The 25626-nt window shown below is 36.5% G+C and overlaps 1 protein-coding gene across 1 annotated transcript in view; it reads left to right on the top strand.

Annotated features, from left to right (window-relative positions):
- The window catches only part of KHDRBS2 (KH RNA binding domain containing, signal transduction associated 2), a 296595-nt gene that overhangs the window by 85266 nt on the left and 185703 nt on the right, over positions 1-25626 (top strand). Inside the window, exon 3 of the mRNA XM_057369432.1 lies at positions 21039-21155. Coding sequence (XP_057225415.1) covers positions 21039-21155 — 117 coding nt within the window. The remainder of the gene's footprint in view (positions 1-21038; positions 21156-25626) is intronic.

Here is a 25626-nt window from a genome sequence, read left to right as displayed (position 1 = left end):
AGCATGAGATTATGCCAATGGACTCTAGAATAATTTAAAGACTCATTTAAGCACCAACACTRAGAATTGTCTCTTTGGCCAGAATTAGTCTGTTACATGCGTAAGTGCTAGAGGAGATCATCAGGCACTTGAGCCAARCCGGCCATACTGTTAAATTGTCAAATGTTTCCTGACTTGTTTTTGACTTGGGTAACTCATTCTCCCAAACAGGATGGTATTTCACGGAAATTTAGCTTCTATTAGATTTCAAGACAACAAATATTGAAAGTTTGCTTGTGTTTGTGTTCAGTGAAAATTCCATAAAACTGATTAGTTTTTATCAGATTAAATGCSTTTTGTGACAAGTCTTTATCATCTTGTGTCATCTTACATGAAAAAAGAAAATGTTTCTTCAGATTAGAAAATTACTGYTTTCAGTTTATGAAATTACTTCCAATAACTCTTTTATTATGTGAARATTTAGCACTGATTCATAGTTTTCCCAATATTTACATGTCACTGTTATCATAGTTCTATGTCAMATATTTAAAGCAGCATACTTAAAAATTAGGTTAATTTCTACAGTTGTTATCTCTGTGTGTGTTGTGCGTGTACATACGCTTTGTTACAACAGAGGATTGTAATTGTCTTGTGAGTCCATTYGTGATAGCAGATTTTGGACYAGGAACCTGTTGATTAAGTTGTTTYGCAGTTTCCATTCTGAACTCTGAYGGTCACTGGCTCTCTTTGTTGCTGTTACTGTTGCTTGAGCGTAGTGAATAGAAGAGAAGAAGTAGGAGAATATACAAAAGATCATGTACAGGGTAGAAATCTTCTAGGCTACAGAATAGCCTTGTGGGTGCACGCTTTTCTCTGGAGAACTCAGGCTGGTGAGCAATCAGCCCTTGGCCTTGTCAGCATCCTTCTTGTGATTGTACAAATGCAGTTGTGACATGATTTAGATTATACTGCAGTGTTAGAAKTAGGTCATAGCCTTAAATGTAGATTCACAGAGAAAGCATGAAACTGGTGGGTGCTTTTGGAAAGGCAGTACCTTTTGATTGTAAGTAACACCAAGGAGGACCCCATGTAGTGCTGAATATCTGAATAAATCTTCAATTCAAGCTCTGTGTATGAATTGGTGTGTATGAATTGGTGTGTAATGTTCCTAAATATGCCTTTCCCCAGACATACTATGGAAATACAATTCAAAATTGTTCAGAACACATACTTAAATTGTAGAATTATTAGAAGTAATAATAGTAATAACTGTGCTCCTGACTACATGCCCTTTGTGTTAGTTGAGGTTGAAGTATCCGTGCAGCATCTCTCATTCTGCCAGAACTCTTTTTGCTGAGGGCTAGTTGGAGGTTTGGCACAGGTTAGTGCTTAGTCTTCTCTTAGCCCACGGTGGATTTGTAATGCATGATGGACTTCACCAGTGACAATTTCCCTAAGGCCACTGAGGCAGTGGGGAGCAGGTGTAGAAAGAACCAAATTGTGCTGTGTAAATCATCAAGGCCATTTAGAGCCGTCACCCCAGGACTGRTTAATAGCAACTGTCTGGTGTTTGGARAAARCAGAGATTTTAGTGTAGCACTGGGCTGAATGAGAAAATGAATTGTTGGCAAAAAGAGCACCTAAACAGCTACTGTTCTTTTGAAAGGATCTCTTCTATTACAGAAGTCCTCTTGATTTCAAGATCTCTTATGAAAGATCTTGAACATGAATGCATTTTGATGGCCATGAACAACTGAATGTCTGTTTTATGTACATTTATATGATGGAACTTTATCTTGCATCGCTTTATTAAAATAGTTTTCCCTCTGTACTTGGCACTGGTAAGGCTGCACCTCAGGTGCTGTCTGTCTGTCTCTTGTCTCTCACAGGTGAGGGTCACCCTGTTCCCCCAGGGAGCTGACGACAGGACAAGAGGAAATGTCCTCAGGCTTTGGCAGGGGAGGTTCAGATAGCGCGTCATGAAGAATTTTTTTCACAAAAGGGGTTCTTGAGCATTGGAACTGTCTGTCCAAGTGGTGAAGTCAGTATCCCTGGAAGTCCTGACATGGTACTGAGTGATATGATCAGTTGGACATGAGTAGTGTTTGGTCAAAGGTTGGACTCGATGGTAGAGGTGATTCCCAATCTTAATTGATTCTGTGGTAATCATTGGAATTACAATAAAATAATTCCTTCACAAATTGCTTTTATATTGTTTGGTATGTGGTTAGTCATGCTTATCAAGAATTTTCAAAAAGCTACTGAAAATATTCATGCATACAAAGAAGGAAAAGCTTAATTAATTAGCATTACTGAGTAGCATGCCCAGCTGTTCTGGACAGTTTTCAGAAGTAGGATCTGATGCTCTGGGGTATCAAGCTTCTGCACTGTTCCAGTGTCTGACCCTGCTCTTTGTAAATAAACGCTGCCTGATGTCCAGTCTCAACCTTCTGTGGCACATCTTTGAATCATTCTCATGGGTGCTGTTACTGGATACAGGGAGAAGAGCTCAGCACCTCCCTYTCCATCTCATSTGAAAGCTGTACAGTGCAATGTGGTCACTCTTCAGCCTCCTTTACTCCAAACTTAACAATCCCAAAGTGCTCAGGTGCTCCTTTTAGGACATGCCTTCCATCCCTGTCACCAGCTTTGTTGCCCTCCTCTGGGACTTTCACATCTTTCTTGAATTGTGAGGCCAAGCTCTGGACACAGTTCTCCAGGTGACACTGCACCAGTGCTGAGGACAGCAGGATGGTCACCTCTCCTGACCAGCTGGGGATGTTGTTGGATGCCCCCCAGGATGGRTTTGCCCTCCTGAGTGCCCGAGCTCACCCTGCTGACTGACGCTGAGCCTGCTGCTGACCAGCACCCACAGATCTCTTACTGCAGAGCTCCTCTCCCAGTTTGTACCTGTGACCAGCATTACTCCATTCCAGGTGCAGAATCCAGCATTCTGACTTGTTACATTTCATGCCATTAATCCCATGAATCCCAATGCTCCAATCTGTTGAGATCCCTCTGCAAACCTCTTGTACCTCAGGAGAGTCAACTGCACTTCCCAGTTTGGTATCACGGCTGATGGTGCACTTGATCATTGTTAAAAAGTATTTCTCTTGTTTTGGAGACTRCTTGGATTACTTTTTTAAAATCTGGAAAAATGTAATTCATTTTATAACTGTATTTTAAGCATATTAGATCATTCATATGAATGCATTACTATTGTCTGAGAACATGAAACAAAACTAGTTGAAACAGATTTGTTGTAGTGTTTGAGTTRTGACAGATTCTAACAAGTACAGGTTGAAACATCTCTTTCTTGGTAGAGAAAAAGGTATGTTAAGGAAATACCTTAGATATGTAATTTAAATTCATACACTCATAAAATTATGTGAAATAACAAAAACCATAAGCCTAAACAAAAAAAAAACAAATTTAAAATAATTTTTCTAATAATAAAAATTCTTAAAATATCTGAGTAATAGATTATAAATACTTCATAATTAATAATTGAGTTTAACTATTTTTTTGCTTTACTCAGGAGAAAAAAAAAGAAATTTCCTATACAGCAGAAGTTGCTTGTTTTAAGTGGATCAATTTTCAAGTTCTTTTGAAGAAATTTTTGAAAGTATTAGAATTGAAACAAAAAATACATTTCCCAAAGTGGTGTAGAATGCAGCTAATAAGCAACAATAAAAAGACTTCATGGATAGTTGGCTTCTTAAAAACATTTTCATGGTGGCCTTTGGTATGGTACATTGACAAGTTTTGTTTATATTTTCATGGGGGGAGATCCTAGTTTCAGTAACATTTTTTCTCTAAGTGTTATGAGACCCATATTAGAAAAGAAAGCAAACACTTAAAATTATTTGCTTGTTCTTGAAAATCATGCTCTTTAAAGAGTATAGTATAGGTAATCAGGTTTTTATAGGATATGTGCTGTTGGAAAGAGAGATGGTGTATTTTTTAAGCTTAAGTTATCACAGCTGTACCTCTCTGCTTCCTCAATTACTGCAAATAAATTTTTCTTCCTAAAAATTGCAGTAACTTTGCTTGATATCCTCACAGCTTGCTTGCCTTATGTTAAAGTGTCTTGATCTCAATAATAATGTTGCTTCACTGAAGTAAGAAGTATTTACTTAAATAAAATATTGGATGCTTCTGACTTTGGGAGCAGTTACTATGGTGAATATGAAAAAATGTTAAGGAATCTGGCTAACACTACAGTTGATGCAGCAGTGATTSCTGTAATTAATTTTTTCCCAAATATTTTCTGTTGCAAAGCAAAACTTCACAAAATCTATACCATCTGGCTGAAAGAKTCCCCTTTTAGCTCTGGTGGAAAGGTGATATTTTGTCTTTGAACTAACAGTTAATTTTTGACTCAGTACTGCAGAGTAATCACCTCTGCTCAATAGACAACCTTGATTCCARTGTCAGAAAGGGTTTATAAGGTGTTCAGTGTCTCTGTGTTAAAAAAAAAAAGGCATAAGATTCAGATTTCTGTACTTTGCATGAAAAGAGCATGTTTACTCAGGGATTCTTAGGAGAATTAAGTGCAATGAATTTTGTTGTCCTAATTAGTTCTATGTTTATTTGGTTCAGAAGTTAATTCAAATTAGAACCACATCAATTCTGAGTAAATGTGTCCAAACAACAGCTAAATGCAATTTAACTACTCCACTTTATAATTTGTTTTAAATACATTTTTAATATCACTGTAAACAAAGCCTCAGTCTTTTAACTAGCACCTTCTTTCATGAAGCATCTAGCAGTTTTTTATTTTCTATTTTCTTTCCTTTTTACATACAGACAGGATATGATGCAACACATGATCCTGAGCTGTGAGGTGCCACCMAAATGCCTGTCTCAGGTGGATATTTGAGTAACACACTCTCTTTTTATGGGTGTTGTGTTCAGCCTTCCACCTGCAGCCTGCTGGCAGTTTGTTCTGCAACTGCTGTTTTTGTGATATTTCCCTGTGCCATTTATGTTTGTGCTTTCTTTCCTCGGTTGCCTGGTGTGGGTTTATGGTGCTTCTCACCAGTAATCTGATGCATCCAARATTCCTTTGTGTTTCCTTGCAAGTCCAGACCTAAGTAAAACTCTTTTCCTTGCCTAAGTGATTTGGAGAACACAAAATCTCTGGTGAAAGACTCAATATTGGCATGGGATAGTCCATCTCCTCACATTGTCTTCTTTCTTTAAGTCTTGCCCTGGATGTAGTCCTTGATAAGAAACCTAATTTTCCATCCYGTGGCTTCTAAGCTTCTTTGTTAGTATCTTGAGAGCACACACAGGAAGACAAAATATACTCATATAGGAAGATGAAATATGCTCATCCACAGTTTTCCCAAATCATCTAAATATTTCTAGTAGGTTGATTCTGATATTTAGAATAGATTKAATATGCATCATTTGGATGCTGTGAAATATTGCTTCATTTTTTTTTCTAAAATTCATGAATTAGTATTCATTCATTTCAAAGTATTCATAGAATTCTTGTTCTTTGCTTCTATTTGTGKTTTTTTTWWATATTGAATTACATATTTTTCATTTCACATAATCCTTGRTTTTAATAAGATAGTGTACTTTATTACTAAGTATTTGTAAAATGGGGTATGAAAATCTCCTTAGGTTTGGTGATGCAATCCAAATTGCTTTTTCAATCTGATGCTACTACTCACAGTTACGTGGTGGTTGGCTTAGCTGAGTAGCAGGGGGAAGGTCATATTTTGTTCTTCTTCCCTCTGAACAGTCTAATTACATGTGTTTGGAAAGTTCTCTTTTTGGAGTTTTTTAAAAGTACTTAAGTCTAAGAAATCCATGGCCTCTCCCTTTTAACATTATAATAGTAATCAATAGTCTYGTCTCAGCCTTACAGAGAAAGAGATTTGACTGATTAATATTTATGTGTAATACCTGAAACACTGAATGACTTTGTTATAGGAAATTTTTAATGCAAACATGTCACAGGGTTTTAAGAGTTTTACAGYATTAATCTAATCAAGATGAAACTTTGGTACAGCAAAGTCAATAAATATTTTGGTCTTGGACTTGAGAGGTAGTCAAAGCAGACATGGCAAATCGAGCACGTCCAATGATCTGCAGCTCTGCTCTAGCATATCCTTAGCATTGCCCCTCCTATACTCTGTAAAAAGAGGCTTTCTTTAAGAAATACATCTTGGAAATCCCTCCTGGCCCAGTTAATTCCCAAGGACTGCTTTGGGACTGTTGGAGAAGGCTCATTGACTGGCCCAAGGCCAGTTGTGATGGTGTTGACATTACCAATGTGTGGCTGTAGCGCTGGGTTTGTCTCCTGATGCTGTGTTCATGCAGATATGCAGCCTCTGCAGCCCTCTCTGCTTGGTGGTTTCACAATTTCCAAAGTCCAAGCAGAAGCAAGAGCTGCTTGACCATAGAACTGAGAGCAATTCCTCTGCCCACTTGTGCCAGTGTGGAGAATGGAAAGGGGTTTTTCGAATCTGTGCAGACATGCAATCCAATGACAGCATGGTCATTGCATTGCAATTATTTTGAATTAAATGAGCTTTACACATCAACATGAATATTTAAACATAGAGAACAGTCCTGTGTTGCATATGTATAATGTATATTTTAGTCAGCCTAAGCTGTAATTCTTTGGTTTGTAGTTCATACACTATTTCCTTTAGGATACTGCTCCCCACTGTAACACAGCTCACTAAGTCCTGGCAATTTATAACATCCTTGTATATGTCTATATGAGCTAATTTTGATTGTGCCAAAGTAGAATCTAAATGGATTTAAACAGAAAATGATTGTTTAACAAGGCTAGAGCAGAGTCTGTATTTCTGAAGTTTGTCCTAAATAGTATTCTATTTTAATATTTTAAATATGTAGTGGGCTTTTTTTAAAATGGGATAATGGATTAAAAATGCCATGTCACTTGAAAGAAAACTGATCTGAGTAGATATGTACAGTCATTTTAAACAAGTAAGGATTCATAGTAATTAGCTAAATGTGCCAGAACTGCTAATGATACAGGCTAAGACAAAGTGCTAAGAAAGAAAGCATTTAAAAAGGAGCAGGCCCAATATCTTTTTAAGCAAAAGGTTTTTTTTTTCTGGCTTGTATTTTTCAGTAGTACAGGGAAGTTTTAGTTATAAGGAACCATTTATAGAATGGGAAGGTGTTTATAACTCCTAATAAATTCCTGTTTCTGCTTAGTGCTTGATTTGTTTTCAGAGATGCTGTACTAAATTTTGCTTGGAGACATTGGCACATTGATTACTTCTAGTTTTCAGGTCAATGGGGACTACGCTCTGTGTATAAAAAAAATGAGAATGTTACAGTGGAAAATTTTTGATGGAGTGAATTTAAGATACAAGGACTTATTTGTATACATACAGGTGTACTGACAATGGCATTTTAAAAATCTCTTTTAGGATAAATAAAAARTTATTGATTAGCTGTGAAAGCTGTCATTTAGCAGTTTGCAAGAACACTTTGAAACCATTTATATGAAAATTAGGAGAAACTGAGTACATTGAATGTTTCATTAATTGTATGTAATGGCATACTTTTTTTCAAAGTATGCAGTAGAGTCAGATTGTGCAAATAAACAGTAATTGTGATAGTAAAAGAATATTTTGCCATATTTTCTGAAGACTTTCCATAAATCCTGTGCAGTAAACACTGACTCAGTTTCTTTTTGACCCATTTCTTATCTTTTCCATGTCTTCTARTTTTATATAAATCAATTTGTTTGCTTTATTGTTAATTATAGGCAGTTCTTTAATTATAACTACCTCTCAAAAACAACTATTAAGGAGTTTGCCAACTACCTCATACCTATGGCCTATAAGTGCCTCAAAACGTTATAAAGATAGCATAAATATTTAATATATATATATTTTACAGATAAATCTTGATGTCTACATCCTCAAACACATTTTCACTTCTTCAGTCTGTCCTTGTGAATTCTGTCATGTTGTAAATAAATTTGGTGCTTTTCAGTGACAAAGTAAAAAATATATTTTAGTTCACATTACTACTTAAAAAGGCTATTTCACAAATATATAACTCTCAATTTAGCTAAGTCTAAATCTGCGTTGAATAGTTATAAAGTGCTATCTTGAAAATCAAGTTTACAAGAGATGAATAATGATTTTTTTTAGATTAATTCTTATAACGTAYACATCAGATGATTAATCACTGTCTTTTTAGTAAATCAATAGAAAAAACAAGAGAGAAGCCCATTCTGCACTTTCTTTTTGTTTCCTTCTGAAGCAGACCAGTATGAGTGTGAGTTGTATTGGAACCAGAGTGTTGAGCAATAATTGTGGGACGTCCATATTAGCTACATTGCATCCATTTCTTAGTCCTAAAAGTATAATCCCTGGACTAACAGAGGAGTAGGATTAGATCTTCAGCCTGGTTTTATAAGTTGCAGTCTGAAAAAATGCAAGGAATTAATTAATTTGTCATATTTTATCTGGATGAAATAAAAAAACWCACATTGACATCTCTTCCTGAATAGCAGAAGAAAACATGCCACGGAAGATGGATTGTAATAAATTTTTCAGGGATGATAATTTATTTAAATGAAGAATATAATTTATTTAATTGCCATCACTGTTATAAATTGCTATCTTTGCATCTGAACAAAATCTCTAGATATGACTGTCAAAGCTGCATTTTTAGAGCTTAATATTTGGAGCAAGATGTACTTAAAAATAGATTTTTAATAAATTGCAGTTAATTATGTTTGAAATAAAATACAGGAATTCTGTATGTATGCTCAAAGTTTGAAAGGAAAGTATATTATATCTCAAAATAAAATGTAGCTTGAAAATATAATTACTTTTGTAGTATAATATAGTGTGAACAAAGTGCTGGTGTGTTTTGTTTTGTTTAGTTTTAATATTTTTTGCATAGTAGCATTTTACTGACAATACACCTGATGAACATAGCATGTGATGTATAAAAAGATGGTAATACTTGCTTCACTACCTCTGACTATTTCTTGAAAGTATTGCAAATGACATTGTWATCCATTTCCTGCATGACTTCTGCTGTGGTTCAGCTCTTCCAGCCATGACTGGATACCTAAAACCAAAATAAACTACAGTCAAACGGTGTAGAGATAAACTCCAAAATATTACCTCAACTTCCAACAAGGCTCTCCTGAGCTCAGTGTAGTTTATTCTGGTGAATCTTCTGGTCAAGGCTTCTTAAAACTCAAATTTGGAGGATTCCTGTGCAAAAAGCTTTCTTGTGCTTGTTCTGAGTCTGCTGATTGCAAAGGTATTCTGTTTCCCCCTGCCACTGGTTCTGTCCTGGGATGAGCCTCTGGAGTTCATGCCCAGTCAACCTTCTTCATCCTCCTCATGGTACCTGGGGTCTGTTGCATTTCTCAGTTGTGTTTTTCAAAAGCACAGAATCATAGCTCAGGACTAACTCAGTGATTCTCATCTAGTCACAGTTTGTACAGAAACATCATTTTTGTTGCTTAATTTGCTCAGTCCTGCTGTGGCCTGTCTGAAATCAAGAGGCCATGACTGTAAATAGTCTTCAAGGTAGKGTAATATTACTGATTTATAAAGTAGAATAATGCTTTTCTGTACTTTTTTTCTTTACTCCTACTGAGTTAGTGTTAGAATCAGCATACCGTTTTGTTTATGAAGATGGAATRGTTTTTGATCTATTTTACATTATTTACATGAAATTTCAGCTGTAATTTTATCACCARGTATTATAAGATGTACTTTTTATAGCCAGTCCAGTCTTCAGAGCCTTGACTTACCTTAGCAAGTCCGGTAAGGTCTGTTTTCTCACTGTTCATTGCATTTTCCAGCTTCAGTCTCCTACTGGATCCCTGAAAGACTTGACTAATTACTTCCATTGTGAATACTGACTATTTATTCCAGATTTTCTCTAAGGTTAAAACACATTTTGTTTCCTTCCTAAGAGGGCCTTCTTCCTAATACCAGGTCAGCCTGGTCTTTGGGAAATCAGGTATCTGGTTATCCATTTACTTTCTCATCCAGGTTTGTTCTTTGGAGAACAATGATAGATGCCTGAGAAATTATTTCCCTTTAAAATAGCCATGTCAGCACTTTACCTATCTAATGTATTTGTTTTACTGTTCACTATGTGTATTATTTATTCTGATTTTCAGTAATTTAATTGGAAACTCTTACAAAATTTTTATTGCTCTGCCTTCCTCCCAACCACCTGTCACAGTTTCCTCCATTATGAACCCAGATGGAGAAAAAGTATTTTATTTTTGTATTCTGACCTCATCTTTCTTGAACACTCCTTTTATAGCCTGAACATCTGTTAGCCCTATCAGTTCTCTGTCTGGCTTCCAAGTCTCTGAATAATATTTTATTTTCTTTTTTTTATACTTTCTCCAAGTTGTGCCTCAGAGTTTTCTCTTACTTGCTTTGTGTGGATTTGACTTTGGTCTTTTTAAGCTGATAGTTTATGGTCTTTTTTTTTTTCCTTGATTGAATACAACTTCAGATTTAAAAAAAAAAAAAAAACAAAAAACTTTTCCTTGAATTTAATAATTGAGTTAAATATTATTTCATACCCTGCATATGTCATCTCTTTGATTTTTAGGCATATCCATACCTCGATATCGTGTACTTCAAAGGAGGTATTTTCTTTTTGTACACATTCTTCCTGTCCTKGACGTGGCCTCAGTTCCAGATGTCTCTCAGCTCTTTCTCCTGATCCCACTATTTGAGCCCATGATTGTGGCTTTGCCTCAGAGAATCCCCTTTCTCTCTGTCATCAAATGCCATAAGGGGAATGTGGCAAAAGCTGCTGAGGAACATGAAGCAGTACTGGAAGGTGCATGTTCCCAAGAGGACTAGAAGTTGATTTTCTGTTCATTGCAGGACCTACACATTAAGACCCAGACCTGGAATTTATGACTTTTGTAAATATAAATGTGTGTGAGATACCAAAGTTCATGAAGTTACTAATGAATGAGGCAGTTAAACTGGAGAGGAACAGCAGCTCAAGGCAGAGAAGAGTGTGGAAGTGGGACTGATGTGCTTGAAATTCAGCACATGATTCAGGCACGAATCACACAACTTCAGTCAGGTGCCACTGTGAAAGTGAGTTTCAAAGCCTGAATCATCTTCCTGCATACCAAGTTTGTTATTTGGGTATGGTTAACGGTGTCACTTTAACCCTTCCAGGAGAGCATTCCCAACCCCCTTGACCAGCTGGGGCTTGGGATACATTGTCTTGACAAGGTGAACGAAAAATATTCATGCCTTCATATTGGTGGCTCTCTTTATTATGTATTTTTCAAACACATTTATTCTTGTTGAAGGTTGTAGATGTGCTAAAGCAAGGTAATTATGATGGAATAAATATTAAGTTAAAACCAGATGGTTATTAAATATACCTTAGGCATTTCTTAATCTTGTGTTAGAGGAGAATTCAATATTACTTCTATAGCATTCTTTTAAGTGTGAATCAAATCTTAGCCTGGGGTACTAGAATAAGGAAAAAGGTGCAAGTAAAAAAAATTAGCAGATCATTTAATATTTTATCAGGTAGGGGCATCCAAACTGCAGTTTTGTTCACCCAGGAGCTGCTGTATGGCAATGGCAAGACTGTTGGGTATTACAGCCTGCATTATTCAATTATTCAGGCCCTCCAGCTCATGCTTGCCATCTCGTTTGTCACATACTGTACATCTTGGTCTTTCCAGGTGTTGTCCTGAAAGTACTCCTTTGTGTGTTACATTAACAAAGTCTGAAGCACAGTTTTGTTGCTTGCAAAGGGATGCCAACAGTAAAGTATTACAAATAAGTCTCAGGTTTTTGGATTCTTTTGATGCTCAAATGCTACAAAAGTCTATAATTTCTATTTTTTTTTTTTTAATGAGAGCAATTAGATATTCTGAATTGCAATTAGTGAGTGTTGTGAGCTATCAACTTGGCTAATTATGAACATTTACAAATCATACAATCATGGAATCATAGAATGGTTTGGGTTGTAGGGGACCTTAAGGTTCCAGCCTGCCCTCAAACATTGACAGGATGGGGCATCCACGGCTTCTCTGGGCAACCTGTCCCATTGCCTCACCACCCTCACAGTAAAGAATTTCTTCTTTATATCTGATCTTAATCTACCCACTTTTAGTTTAAAGCCATTCCACCTTGTCCTGGTGCTCTATGCCGTTGTGAACARCCCCTCTCCATCCCTTCTGTAGGGTCCCTTCAGGTTCTGGAACGCTGCTCTAAGGTCTCCTCTCTTCTCCAGGCTGAACAGCCCCAGCTCTCTCAGCCTGTTTTCATAGAAGAGGTGCTCCAGCCCTCTGATCATCTTCATGGCCTCTGTGGACTTTCTCCARCAACCAAATATTGATGATGGAGGGAAAAAGTTGTATTTATTGTATGATTACTTAGCACAGTGATTTGATTCTTTACATTTAACAAATTTGTTGCATTGATATCAAATTACAGAGGGATTACTCTACGTATGTTAAGCTTGAGTTTGCAATCAGCAGTGTTAAACAAAATGTAAATTCAGGTATCTGCTGTGTTGGTTACTGCTATTGCAATCAGCCCTGTGTGCTGTGGAGAAGGAGGCTCTGCAGGTCCTGTGGTCTGTGTGTTTAAATGCAAGTTGGGGCAGTTCCAGTGTGGAGAATGGACACGCTCTTTCTGAGCCCTGTACCTGTTACCTGTACAAACCAATGGAAATGTCTCTGCCAGATAATGGAGTTAATGCTGCTATTTTATTTCCATAAGCTCATCACTGTGAGGGAAAAGAAAAAATAAACAAAGAAAAAAAAAAAAAAAAAAAAAAAAAAAAAAAAAAAACCACCCCCCCAAAAAAAAAAAAAAACAAAAAACCTAAGAAAAAGAGTCTATTCAGTTAGTGAGCAATCCGCTCTTTGAACAGATTGCTGCAAGAGGTAGCTTTTGAGAATCAGCCCATGAACACTGGCAATTTATGTAATGGTATTTATCCTGCGTTGTCCCAGTTTGTATTCTGTCCTGTCACATCTGACTGAAAAGACTAGGGCACAATATCTGTTCTCATAAATTTGTTTGATTTTCAGGTGAATTACAGTTGAAATCAGACAGATGTCTTACGTGAACTCTTTGGGAACAGAATTCAGCATCAGTTTGAGTCTTTGAATTAATGAAGTATCAACTGTTTCCAACCTTGTCAATGTTGTTTTGGAATGCTTTGCTCCTGTTCAAATATTTCTTTGCATTACCATCTCAGATCAGCCAAGACCTCATTTATAAATCCTGAAGGATAYTTGGTTTTTTCTCTACTTATAGGAAAGTAGAAGATAATGAGCTGGAAGGAAGAAAAATTGTATTTTCTTGAATTTGGTCTTAGTAACAAAGAACAACAACAAAAAAAGCAGTATAGAAAATGCAGCAGGGGACAGTGAAAGGACCAGAGTTTCATGGAATATTTTGGCATGCTTTCACAGGCTTGTTAATTTCCACAGAACTATGTGAGTTTGCATATGTCAATCACTTTAAAGTAATGCTTTGCTTTGATTATGAACGTGACTTGAGAATGAAATTRTTTGCATAGTACTCAGTATATGTAAATTGATACTTAAATGCGACTCTGAGTATATTTGCTTTAATAGCAAAAGGCAAAATCAAGTTGACTAACAGAGTTTTTAATTAGATTAACATAAGCCATTTGTGATTTAATACAATGGTGTCTGCAAAATTAGATACTATATGAATGTGTGTTAAATCAGTTCATTAACACGCTGGGTCCAAATTAACTGTTACAATTTCCTTGACTGATAAGAAATTTGTGTTTTATGCTACGTTTGAGAAGTCCACTAACATACGTGTGAAAGACACATTTTTTTTGGTTGGGTATTCAACCCTAACTTASCCTGTTTCTTGTTAACTTAGAGCTTATCTTGGCAAATGCAACATCCAGCAAAGAGAAATCTTTCATATAATATGAAATCGTATTCTGCTTAGTATGAGTAAAATGATGTGCATGGAAGTCCCACTGTATTATAGCTTCTTTAGATCTTCCTTTTACATTACAAACTCTTTCAAGTTGGAGAAAAGTTGTTAGGTTGCTGCCAGTTAGCAAAGAGCAGATGGTGTTTATTACTGTGACCAGTAAATTGTGTATCTGTGGGAGTAATAATCCCAATTAGCCAAATGTTGATTGTGCTTTTAAGTGTTGTAGTGTTGGTACCTATTTCCATACCTGGGAGTATGCTCAGTATAAACTTTTTTGTGCAGTTTGGAAAAAAGCTCAGTGGTGCACTTCTGCAGCCTGAATTGTTGACATTTGCATAAATACCATTTTAGAGAAAGTCTTGCAAATGAGCCAGTCTTAACACACAATTCCAAGAATTCCTTATTACTTGGCATTTTATTTTCCTGTAAGTAATAAAAGTTGACCACTTCTAGCTTGGCTAGAATGAATGTTAAAAGYCAGGTGGCTTTGTGTCCTAAAGAATCCTCTTGTCCTACAACTTCAGTACAAGGGAAAATCAGGTTTAGCCCAGCATACTCTGCAGTTTTTAAAAATGCTGCTCTTCTTGCAGTTTCACAGTAAGGAGTACTGCACCATCAAAGGACTTCCTGACCTTTTAGAGACATGACTCGTGACTAGTTGTGTCCCCAACACAGGCTCAAGAAGCGTGAGAGCCATTCCTGTTGCCCCTCAGCCTTCACCACCACCCCAGCTGAGCTGGACACAGAGGAACAACCTTAGGAAGAGCAGTTGAATCCCAGTTGAAGGAGAAAGACAAAAGGCAAAGATAAAGTGTGACTAGAATAATAGAAAGGTTTGAGTTGGAAGAGAGCTTAAAGATCACCTGGTTCTAATCATCCTGGCTTTGGGCAGGAGCATCTGCCACTAGACCAGGTTGCTCAGAACTTCATCCAGCCTTGCCTTGAACATCAGGATCCTCTTTCTCATTTCTGAGTTGCAGAAGCCCGGTCTGTGTGGTCTTTCTGTCAGCAGAAGCTGCCAGCACTTTGAGTGATAATACCATTTTTGATAACTGAGCCTGATGATTTTAATAGCAGTAGTTTCAGCAGTCACTTCCTCGCAATCCAGATAAGCAACAGTACCTACATACATTCAGCAAGGTCTGTTTTGTTGGTTTTTTTAGCCATACTTGACAGCTTTTCAGGGTCAAGATCATGTCTTGCTGCATGGCCATGCAGTGCCTGGTACAATGWATCTCTGAATACCTCTTCAATTAAATAGTAAACCGTTTGCAATTAACTGCTTGTTAATTGAGGGTTTAAGATAGATCCATAACTATAATTTGTTCCTTGGCTTTTCCTCAATTACCTCACATTAGATTTAAAAACAGAACCACATAAAATAAAATGCTTGGGTGTCCCACAGATTAGCAGGTTTTAATAAATAGCMCTGCTAGTGCATGTATTAGGGAAAGAGCCATTCAAAGTTTTCTGACATAAGAACGTTTAATTGAATAAGGGTATATCAGACTTCAATTTTTTCTTTATATCAGAAAATTAATTTTCATTTTAAGGCTCATTTAAATGGCTTTATTTGAATGCCACAACTTGTTACGAAAATTCTGACAGAAAACTGCTAAAAATGAAAAGAAGGGGATATTTTTCCTATCTCAGTGTGGACTTATATCTAGAAGATTTTTGTCTGGACTGACCATCTGTTTCATGGAGTCATGCCAAAAATATATTTTCACTGTAGATTTAGATATGTGCAGTGAGCTAGTAAATAGCCAGGCAAGTATTGCAGCATCTTCTTCAAGCACACCATAAATACGAGTTCCCAGCACTTCTCAAGAAAAAAAAAAAAAAAATAAAAAAAAAAAAAAAAAAAAAAAAAAAAAAAAAAAAAAAAAAAAGGTGTAATAAAAACCCATTTATTACTTAGGTAAATCTGCTAGTCACAGTAGCCTTAATAATTCTAACTTTGTTATTTAGATTTAATTTATTCTTGAAGGGACTCCATTGATTTAAACCTGAAATTAATTTGGCCTAGAGTTTTCAAGAAGCTGTATTTTCCCTTTCCGCATTTAATTTTTTTTGTGCGCGGTCTCGCATTGGGTTATTGTTCAAAGCCTAACAAAGAGATAGCACTCAGTGAGCTCTGTAGAAAAGGGCGACTTTCCCTATTTCTCCTTTGGACATTTCTGTGATACAGCACTGTAAAAGCAGTAGTGCATGTCCTTTGGAGTAGATCTCCAGGGTTTCTCTGGAGTGCATTCATTTTCTGCTTCTGTTGTTTGCTCTCTCCTGTACCTGTTAAAGTAGAGCCCTGCTAAAGTAGAGCCCTGCAAAGTTTAGTCCTGCCAAACAGGTGATTTGGAAGCTCTTCTCCAGAGACAGCAAACATCACATCACATTGCTGTAGTAAAAAAATAATGTTGCATGCTTATCTGGAGCACTAAATTAATTATGCTAAAGCCAAAAAGTACTGGATATTGTATGGGGTAAGCAGCTACATGCAGAGGGAGGCAAGCCTGAACTCTGCAGAATCTGCTGAGGAATGGAATGGAATGGAATGGAATGGAATGGAATAGAATAGAATAGAATAGAATAGAATAGAATAGTTCCAGGAGGAAGGGACCTACTGTGCTCAGTCCAAATGCCTGACTAGTTCAGGGCTGACCAAAAGTGAAAGCATGTTATTACAGGCATTGTCATGCTTACAAAATGTTGAGAAAAATAAAAATTGCATTCATAATAGTCCAGTATTGCCTTAATAAAGTCCCATGTGCATAGAAAAAGATGAGGTAYTTTTAAAATAAATGCTGTTCTAAATTAAATGAACTATCAGAAGTCCTAGAATAGAACCTTAATCATTGGCACGTCTCAATCATTAGGATTTCATTCAGGAGTGGCTGTCTTTGTCTTTTTTTTTTAGAACAGGATTGAATTTAGAAAGATTCTTCTCCACCTGCTACCCCCCTCCCCCCCCCCCCCCCCCCCCCCCCCCCCCATCCTGGTCTCCATGAATAAGGACAGGATTTTGTTAGGATAAGTAGCTCTGAAAGTGGAATGACACTTTGTCTCCCCACAAAGGAACTGAGAGYAGTTGTGAACAAAACACACTATGAAATAACAAACCCCTTTCATGTTGTCAAGCCAGGGCTATTTCTGTTTTGCTGTTTCAAGAAGAAATTAATTGCTTCTCCCAGTTCAGGGCTTTGTTCTGCTTTATCTTACAGCTGGAAACATTTGTCTTATCCCATTCGTTATTTATCTAGGTTTTATTACTGCTATGAACACTGATCTGTGTATAAAACAGAAACAGTCACTGACACAAACTTTTTTTTTTAATGGTAAGCATGTTCCTTGTTTCTGGTTGTAAAACACTATTAAATTAGATTTTATAAAGTAAGAAGTGTTACAGTTGTTGTAGAGATGTATTCGGGCTGCATCAAACAGGGAAACAAATATTCTTCTAAATGTAATTGTGAATTTTCTACCAGTCATTGTAGTTAGCTTTAGTCTTGAAAGTTAATGCTGTAAACTATACTTAAATTTGTTATACCTGTGGTATGYTGTCCTGAGGTAGTTTGAACAAAAACTTAGATGAAAACTGAGAAGCCAGAGTTTTTATTTTGGGTACATTACTGTCTGATTGCTTGTGTGGGGTGAAGTGTGAAAGTAATCAGGATGCAGATAAATCTAGTGAAACTGTGTGTATATATTGGTTGGGGAAGATGTTGGAGATACTGGCTGTAGATAAAGGAAAGATCTATTGAGCTGTATTCTCTGTCAAGTTTTATTTTGCACAGGAGAAGGTTTATTGCACTGCTGTTGATACACGAAGCATCGTGTGCATTTGATTATAAGTAAAGCATCCCCTGCTTTCACCTGATCATTTTCCCCTGAAGACATGTATCATCTTACCCAGACAAATGACAAAAAAAATCTAAGAAAATAATATACAAAGTCTCTGCCATAAACCAGGAAGGGTTTCTGCAAGCAAASAGAAAGCCTAGCTTGTGTTCATAAACATGATTGAAAAGTTAGGCCACCTATAAAAACATCTTGTAACACAACAATATTTTTCATGTGAAAGTCTGTTTGCTCTGGAGCAGTAAAAGCTTTCTGTTAATACTCTCTCTTCTATATGTCAGCATTTCTCATCTATCCTCTCCTAATATGACCAGATATTATCCCAGAGACTTAGACCTACTATTATTTGGAGAAAATTTGTAYACATGGCAGAGTTTGATTGGATCTGAGATTGCAGAATAAGATGTGCAGTTACAGTTGGTTGTTCAGGAATGTGTGTTTGTGGGCAAGGCTCACCATTATAAACMGTCCAACTGCCTGAGTTTCCACTTTCTCTTTCACTGTTTCTATGCTTGGATTGCATGTGCATTCATRTGACTGTAACTGGAGCCTAAGCCTTCCACTATTAAAATTAGTTCTGCTCTGGTCCATCTTAATTAAAAAAAAAAAAAAAAAATTGTGTTTCAGATTTCTGACAATTTTTGCTGTTCACCGAAACTTCCTCTTTCTTATGTGTTGCTCTTAATTATATGTGAACATAAAGGATATAATTTTTCACAAGTTATTGAGTCAAAGTTACTCTGCCGATACTTTCAGCCCTTGGGGAGTTTTGGGTTTATAGATGGTGCTGAGGATATTCAGTAGCTGGGAAGACTGAGCACAACAGTGGAATGGCTGATTCCACAAAAAGCCAGTGCCCTGGCTTTTCTGCGACTTTAGACAAAACCAATTCAGTTTTTCACTTGTAAGTAACTGCTTCCTTCCTGATGTGTGTTTTGTAGATAGTGGATGAAATGTGAGTGTCTGTCTGCTACATAATCAATAGATTTAAAATCCCCAGCCACTTATTTCCTGGGAAGTGATTAAAATCCACTTAGTGCATAACATGGTCTACGCTGGCCATACTGCTCCTTTGCAGCAATAAGTCAAGGTAATGATTAGGCAGTTTATGAAGTGCTTAAATGTAAATGGTGATGATAAATCTTCCCAGAGTGTATTTTAATAGTTTTATTCCATTCAGAGAACAAATGTAGTCAAGCTTTGATTGGCCTTCTCATGGTTTCCTCCAAAGATACATAACATTATGGTTCTTTCACCTTTCAAGGGGTASCTTTTCTTAGTAATAAGAAACACTGAAAGGGTGCAGCAATGTCTGATTGATTGGTGATGTATAATTGTCACAAAAGATTTGGTGCTGTAACTTGTGACACCTTCGCTTCTGCACATGAGGGGGTCCCTGCAGAGGAATAAACACTCTGCTGTTTGCACAGCCATCTCTAATAAACTTTTATGTACAGGGGATGGGTGATATTTGAAGTCTTATTTTTATTAATAGGTTAAGTCACAATCTAGTATTAAAGTTMAATTCTTGCCATTTTTTCCTCACTGTTTGGTTTATTTTCACACAAAATCAATTTGAAGMCAACAACTTCTTCGAAGCCAGATTTTCCCTGGAAGAAGCAGAGCCACAGTTTGAAGTCATAGGATTGTTGATACCTTGGTTGGGACATTGTCTCCAAATGCTACCCCATTATAGAGAATTGATAACTTTTACTAATTCAGCAGTAGAGTTGGAGAAAAGTACAAACACACAAGCTTGAAAAAGCTTGTTTTGGAGCTTAAAATCATGCTAGATTTTCCTACAAATGTTAGCACTTACCACTTTCCCCACTGACACATTTTCTTGCAGAAATGGATTATTTTGATTTAGGTGGAAGTAGATTTTACCTTACATATTTATTTATCCTATGATTGCATACTATTTTTTTGAGATATTTTGACCAGTATTTGAAGGAAGTTGCAGATGATCTTTAACTAAGATACTGGACTAAAAGCCAGAGTGGGATTTGGGGTGTGTGTCATGATTCAGAGTTCGGGTGTTACTAACATGGCTGATGCATTTGTGTTGTTATATTCTTGCTGGCTAAATTGAAAACAAGAATATTTCCCATTTTTTCCATTTTTTAAATATAAGGTAGTGCAAAATTAAGTATATAGTGAAGTATACAGCAAAATGAAGTACATCTTTATAGACACTTGTATGTATTTTTGACAGCAACAATTCTYGATTTGTATTTCTTATTGTCATGTTCTTTCTCTCTGAAATAAAACTAAGGAAGTGCTGATACAATGCCCCCTTTTTTTTCTTTGGCTAAGGTTATTCTTTGTTGAAAAACAGACCAGAATACTGTCTATTCAAACTTGAATATAATTCATAAACATCTTAAGCAAGTGCTGATGATTTCCAGTTAGCTTGTGAAAACCACATACCACAGTATTTTTAAAAGATGTTGGAAATAATAAAAAAAAGTAAATTGAAGAGACTGTTGATTACAGAATAAACAAATTGCTTATAGATTCCCCCCTTTTTCCAGTTTGTGTCTACATGATATTAACACCTCATTTATTTATTTATTACTCTGTCKTCTGATTTCTCTGTAGACATCTCTCCTGTTCATACAGAAAAAAATTCTAACATGAAGTGTGCAGTGTTTAGGAATAWTAGCAGCAGGGCAAACAAAGCCCASTGTTCTACAAAATCCATAGAAAATGCCCTTGAATATCTACCATGATCTATTGATTGTGATTTGTTCTGTTGCTGGCAAAACAGGAGTTTGAAGCCAATACACAAAACAGCGTTTATTTTGAAGTCAATGTACAAAGCATCAATTCCTAAAAATCCATCTAAACCTCTGACWTTGCAGGATATATCATTTGCCAATAGAGCTGGCTAACTTGGGAAARAACTTAGGTGTACTCTGGGTTTCACCAGTATCATCTTATGAGCAAATACCTTGTTTAGCAATTTGCTAAACCTAAGCAGCCACTGGSCTGTTAGTCCTAGAGAGAAGCCTCCTGGGGTTCAAATAAACCATGAACCTGTCTTTCACACTGGATGAAAAAATATCTTGGTTCTCCAGTCTTGTATCCCTGTGAATTAGGCTCAAAGCTAAGTAGGAATATTTCTTTTAAAGGAAAGTAAAAGTTTCTTGTTTAATCACAATGTTTATAAAAATTTATTAAACGTTTTGGAAAAGTACCTGTTGGTCTAAAAGAGTTCTCTTTTTTTCATCCTAGTTCAATTTTGTTGGGAAATTGCTTGGACCAAGAGGAAACTCTTTAAAGAGATTACAAGAAGAAACAGGTGCAAAAATGTCCATCCTGGGAAAAGGATCCATGAGGGATAAAGCTAAGGTACTGTATCTGGATTCTGGTTGCAATTAGTGTTGAAAGATATGTTGGTTTAGGTGTTACACTTAAATTGCCTGTCTGCTTATTAATGAYTTCATTAAAAGTCCTATAATAGACTCTGACTCCAAGTTTTTTTTAAGTTACATCAGTTGCTTAAATATAATATTTTTTCTTGCTTTTCCAACCTTGCTTAGACCTTCMCATTTACTATGGTAGCATTGTTACATAAATAATTCACCTAAAGAGAAACCAGTTTAAGGTTCATATGTTCTGAGTCAACTCTGTTTCTCCTGAGAAAGTACAGCTTGTATGTATTATTGCTGTAATAACTGGTGTACATAAATGAGTTTTCACTTTTGTTTTCTGTCTTTAGAGATGGGATTTTTTAAAATATTGAATATTTATTCAGGGAGTAGCTTTAAAAAAAAAAGATAAAAAAGTGGACCTTTTGCTTAAATGCGTGTAAAAATGCACTATAGATTGTGCCRAAGTAATTATTTGCTAGTAAGGGTTACTCCTCCTCAGCCAGTCAGGATTTTATTTCCAGATTTGACAGGTAAAATATTATAATTACTCATGTGTAACTTCTGGAATCTTAAAAAAATATTTCCCTGGTTGAGMGAATGTATGTGCTGCTAAGTAGCAGTAATTTGCCTCAGTACTTCATCTGCTCACTCCATTCTCAGCCACTCACTCAGATTATTGTTGCCAAGAGCACTCAGTTGTCCAGACAGGGAGTGTAAAGATGTTTAAACACATATAGACTAGGTCTTCTGATTTTGAGATTGGTCACTTTTCTGATCATATAATTTGATTTTCATCTGATCATAATGAACAGTGCCAGCATGACAGTTACTACATTCATTCATGAGTATGTCAGAAAAATTCAGGGTATTTTCTTTTCTTCTTCATAGCATATTTAGTCCTTAAAAATAACCTGAAATTGAGTATGGACTTCATGGAAAGTCATTCATATAAGACTGGTGTAAAAAATTAAGTCCTAGGGTAAACTGGCATTAAATATAGCAGCCATGAAAGCAACTCCTCTGGAGAAAGGCTCACAAGCGATTTATCTTAATCCAGTTTAGACATTACTGACGCAAAAGAAAACAAAATCCCATTGCAATTACAGTGAGAGATAGGAATTATCTGATCTGTGTACATCACTGTTAGCAGTTTCAAGTGAAAGAGTGGGAGAATGATCTTGGGATGGGTAATAGTTGCAATTAGCATTTCAGACACGCTGTTCTAGGTTGAGATACTGGTAAAATGTGAAAAGAATCTGTTTGACTGTGAGCATAAATAATGGTGTGAATTGCTACATTGCTAAGGAARATACAACTTGCTCTGGTTAAAATGGTTTTCTTGTCATAAAACAATCACACTAGTATCATTTATGCAGCTCTTTTTTACTGATTTAAATACAAATTACCAAAGTAAGGAGGCTTTCTGTGCATTTTTTGTAACATAAAAGAAATTAGCTTATRTATATTGGCTGATAGWTCTTTGTTTTGCAGTAGTATTCAAGTAATTTCTCTCTAGTGGCTAGAATTTCCTTGAAGCTGTCTATATCATGCCATGAAGCATTGTAATCCCTAGACAGACTGCAGGCATGGGTGCTTTCCCCCTCTAGTCTGGTGCAGCTGGATGCTGAGTTGACCAGAGCAGCAGAAACAGAATTCCTGCTGGAAAGTGCTAAATACATTTATGCCCTAGATACTTAGGTGTTCAAAAATAAGTGATCCACTGATTCAAGGTTTTTAGTGCCAAAATGACAATAGGGAAGTTTTTGGCTCAACAATGAACCAGTCTGGCTATAGTCAGTAATTTTGGTCATGTAGAGGGGCAATTCACTTGTCTGGGAAGTGGATTATATCAAGGGAGGTAWGTCTGCTGTTCAGAATTTCCTTATCTTTTTTAAAGAAACCTATGAGTAAATTTTAAAGGCTGAGGAATTTAGGCTGTTTCCTTCCAGAGCCACAGGGAACACTTGTTAAGAGTGATTTGAGATTTCTGAGCATCTGCTGTGCCTGAAGTGTGAGAACAGAATAGATAATTTTGAAAAGGCAATGCAACTTRCTTCAAATGTATATTACGAACAGCTCCAATTGTGCACAAAATGCTACCGAGCTAATGTATGTCACAGAAAGTTGTGTTAGTAGTTATTGAAGAGATGCCCAAGTATAACGGCATCAGTCTTGTAGAATGTTATCTAGGATGTAAGGGAAATGTGCAATTCTTCCAGAGCAGTGGGGCTAATGTGAGTACTTAAATTTCTGTGCATAAGCTAAAGCCACTGGCTCAAGACAATTTTAGTGTTCCATAGTAGAAGAATTCTGGCAGGAGTGTTCTGACAGGAGAAAAAAGCACTGTCATGAAAYATGGAGCTCTGTCCACTAGACACAGCAGATGATGGTGCTGGCTTTTAGGTACTCTTGATTTGGCTTCTAAAACTGTAGCTAAAATTTGAAATCTTTATTAGCTGTGTTTTTAAATAATAGAGAAGGTGTTGTTCCACATCTTAAGCATAGCCATGACCACTGAGAGTTGTGCCCAATGTGAGAGTACAGCCATCTTCCAGTGAGTTTTTCAAACAGGTTGAGTTCTCCCTGTCTTGTTGGCTTACATGCTTTCACCAAAGGTTGCCATCCCCGTGGAAATATAGCATTATAAATATGCAAATACACTTTKTAGAACAAGTGGTGATGAGATTAAACATAGTCATGTTGATTTGCTTAGCTTTTGGTTCTTTTCTATTTCTTTTTCTTCTTTTTATGAGTATGGGAAGCGATTGTAAAGTTAAACTATCAAGCTGAAGTGATAGGAGAAATCTCATCATAAATGGAATGAATTGATTGCTTTCATACATAGATGCAGATTTTCTCCTTTTCAACCATGCAATGAGTGCTTTTCACTGTGCCACTAAAAAAAAAAAAAAAAAAGAAATGTATGCAGTGAGCTGGAATAGCTCTTTTTGTTACCTAAGCTCCAGCAGTAAGATGATGGATTCTCTTTAAAAGAATCAGAAAAATATGTAGCAATGTTTCCTAATCACTTTAGCTAGTTCCCTGCCAGTTTCATAGAAGAGTCTTGGGACTTGCACCATTTCTCCATACACCCTACTTGTAGATTATTTATGTTAGGGTTTCTTTTTTTTTCTTCTTTTTTTTTTTTAATTCACATAAATAATACACCAACAAGCAATAAAAACACAGCAGATAGATACAATAAACATGTAGCTTGATGTTTTTGTTTGGTGGAACTTCAGAACATCATATGTGAGAAAGCACAATTGCAATTATTTCATGCAGATGGGAATAAAATGAGAATTTTTGTAGGAATACCAAGGAGATTTAGGGCTAGAGGTGAAATACCCACACTGCAGTCATTAGAACTGCATGACTGAACATTGATGGAGCTTGGAGAGTATTTCGGAACTGCTTTTCCTTCCCTGTTTCCCAAAGAACCCTCTAGTGACTACAGAGAARATACTGTTCTAAGGGATGCTGGGACCTCACCCTTAATGACGGGTGGGAACAGATCACCAGCATTAACCATAGTCCAGCCACGGTACTGCTGCAGCATGACATTGTCTCTTTTGGTTATGTTTGTTTGTCAGAGGTGAGCTGTCCAGASGAGCTGAGCCCACATGTGGTGAGGCTTGCCTGGAATAACTCTGTGTCTTTCTTTTTCTTGGAACTATGTTTCCATCTAAACTTACAGGTGCCTATRGAATCAATTCCTGAAAAGTCATGTGGATGAGACTTTCATGACAAATGCTTTTTCAATTGCTTCTCTTAGGTATCTTTTGTCCGCATATTGTCTCCCTGTTCTTATGTTTCATCAGCTCCTCAGATTTGTTTCCAAACAAATCARCTTGTTGCCAGAAGGTTGTTCCTTTACTTTTCTTCAAAAAGTTCTATGTTACCCAGAGTGCAGCACCTAAAAAAAATGAAGTAATCTTTTCTGCTTCTCCACCATACCCTGTTAACTAAATTTGTAACTTTTGGTATCACAATAAACTGAGTGCTTTCAGTTGTTTATTCTCCCTCTGGCACAAAAAGAATATGTTTATTCAGTGAGATTCATTCTAGATAGAGAGTCATAAACCTCTTAATTTCTTGTCATATCCTTGCATATTTTGTTTTTTATCCCTCTTACCTCTCTGCTCTCCTTGGGACTATTGTCTTTCCCAAGATCATTTCTAACACCACATTCCTGGCATACAGGAACATCTTTTKTTTAATAGTTTTTGCAGATTGCATTAGTTATCTACCAGTCTGGCTTGCTAGCTGAGGAGGGGTCAAGCTCAAAAATATCAGACTGTTGGGCCAAAAGGTTAACTGGCCCAACTGGAATAAATTCTTCCCTTCCTGATAGTCAAATGCTCCTGTCTGCATACCTAATTCAGGAGATGGCTTGTGATAGATAGTCCTGTATTTATCAGAAAGCTCATCTGTTTTAACAGGCATCT

Source organism: Malurus melanocephalus, unplaced genomic scaffold (assembly GCF_030028575.1).
Source record: "Malurus melanocephalus ecotype Western Australia unplaced genomic scaffold, MMel_1.1 scaffold_109, whole genome shotgun sequence".
Lineage (NCBI taxonomy): Eukaryota > Metazoa > Chordata > Aves > Passeriformes > Maluridae > Malurus > Malurus melanocephalus.
The sequence above is the reverse complement of the archived record's forward strand: the minus strand, read 5'-3'. Positions and strand labels throughout refer to the sequence as shown.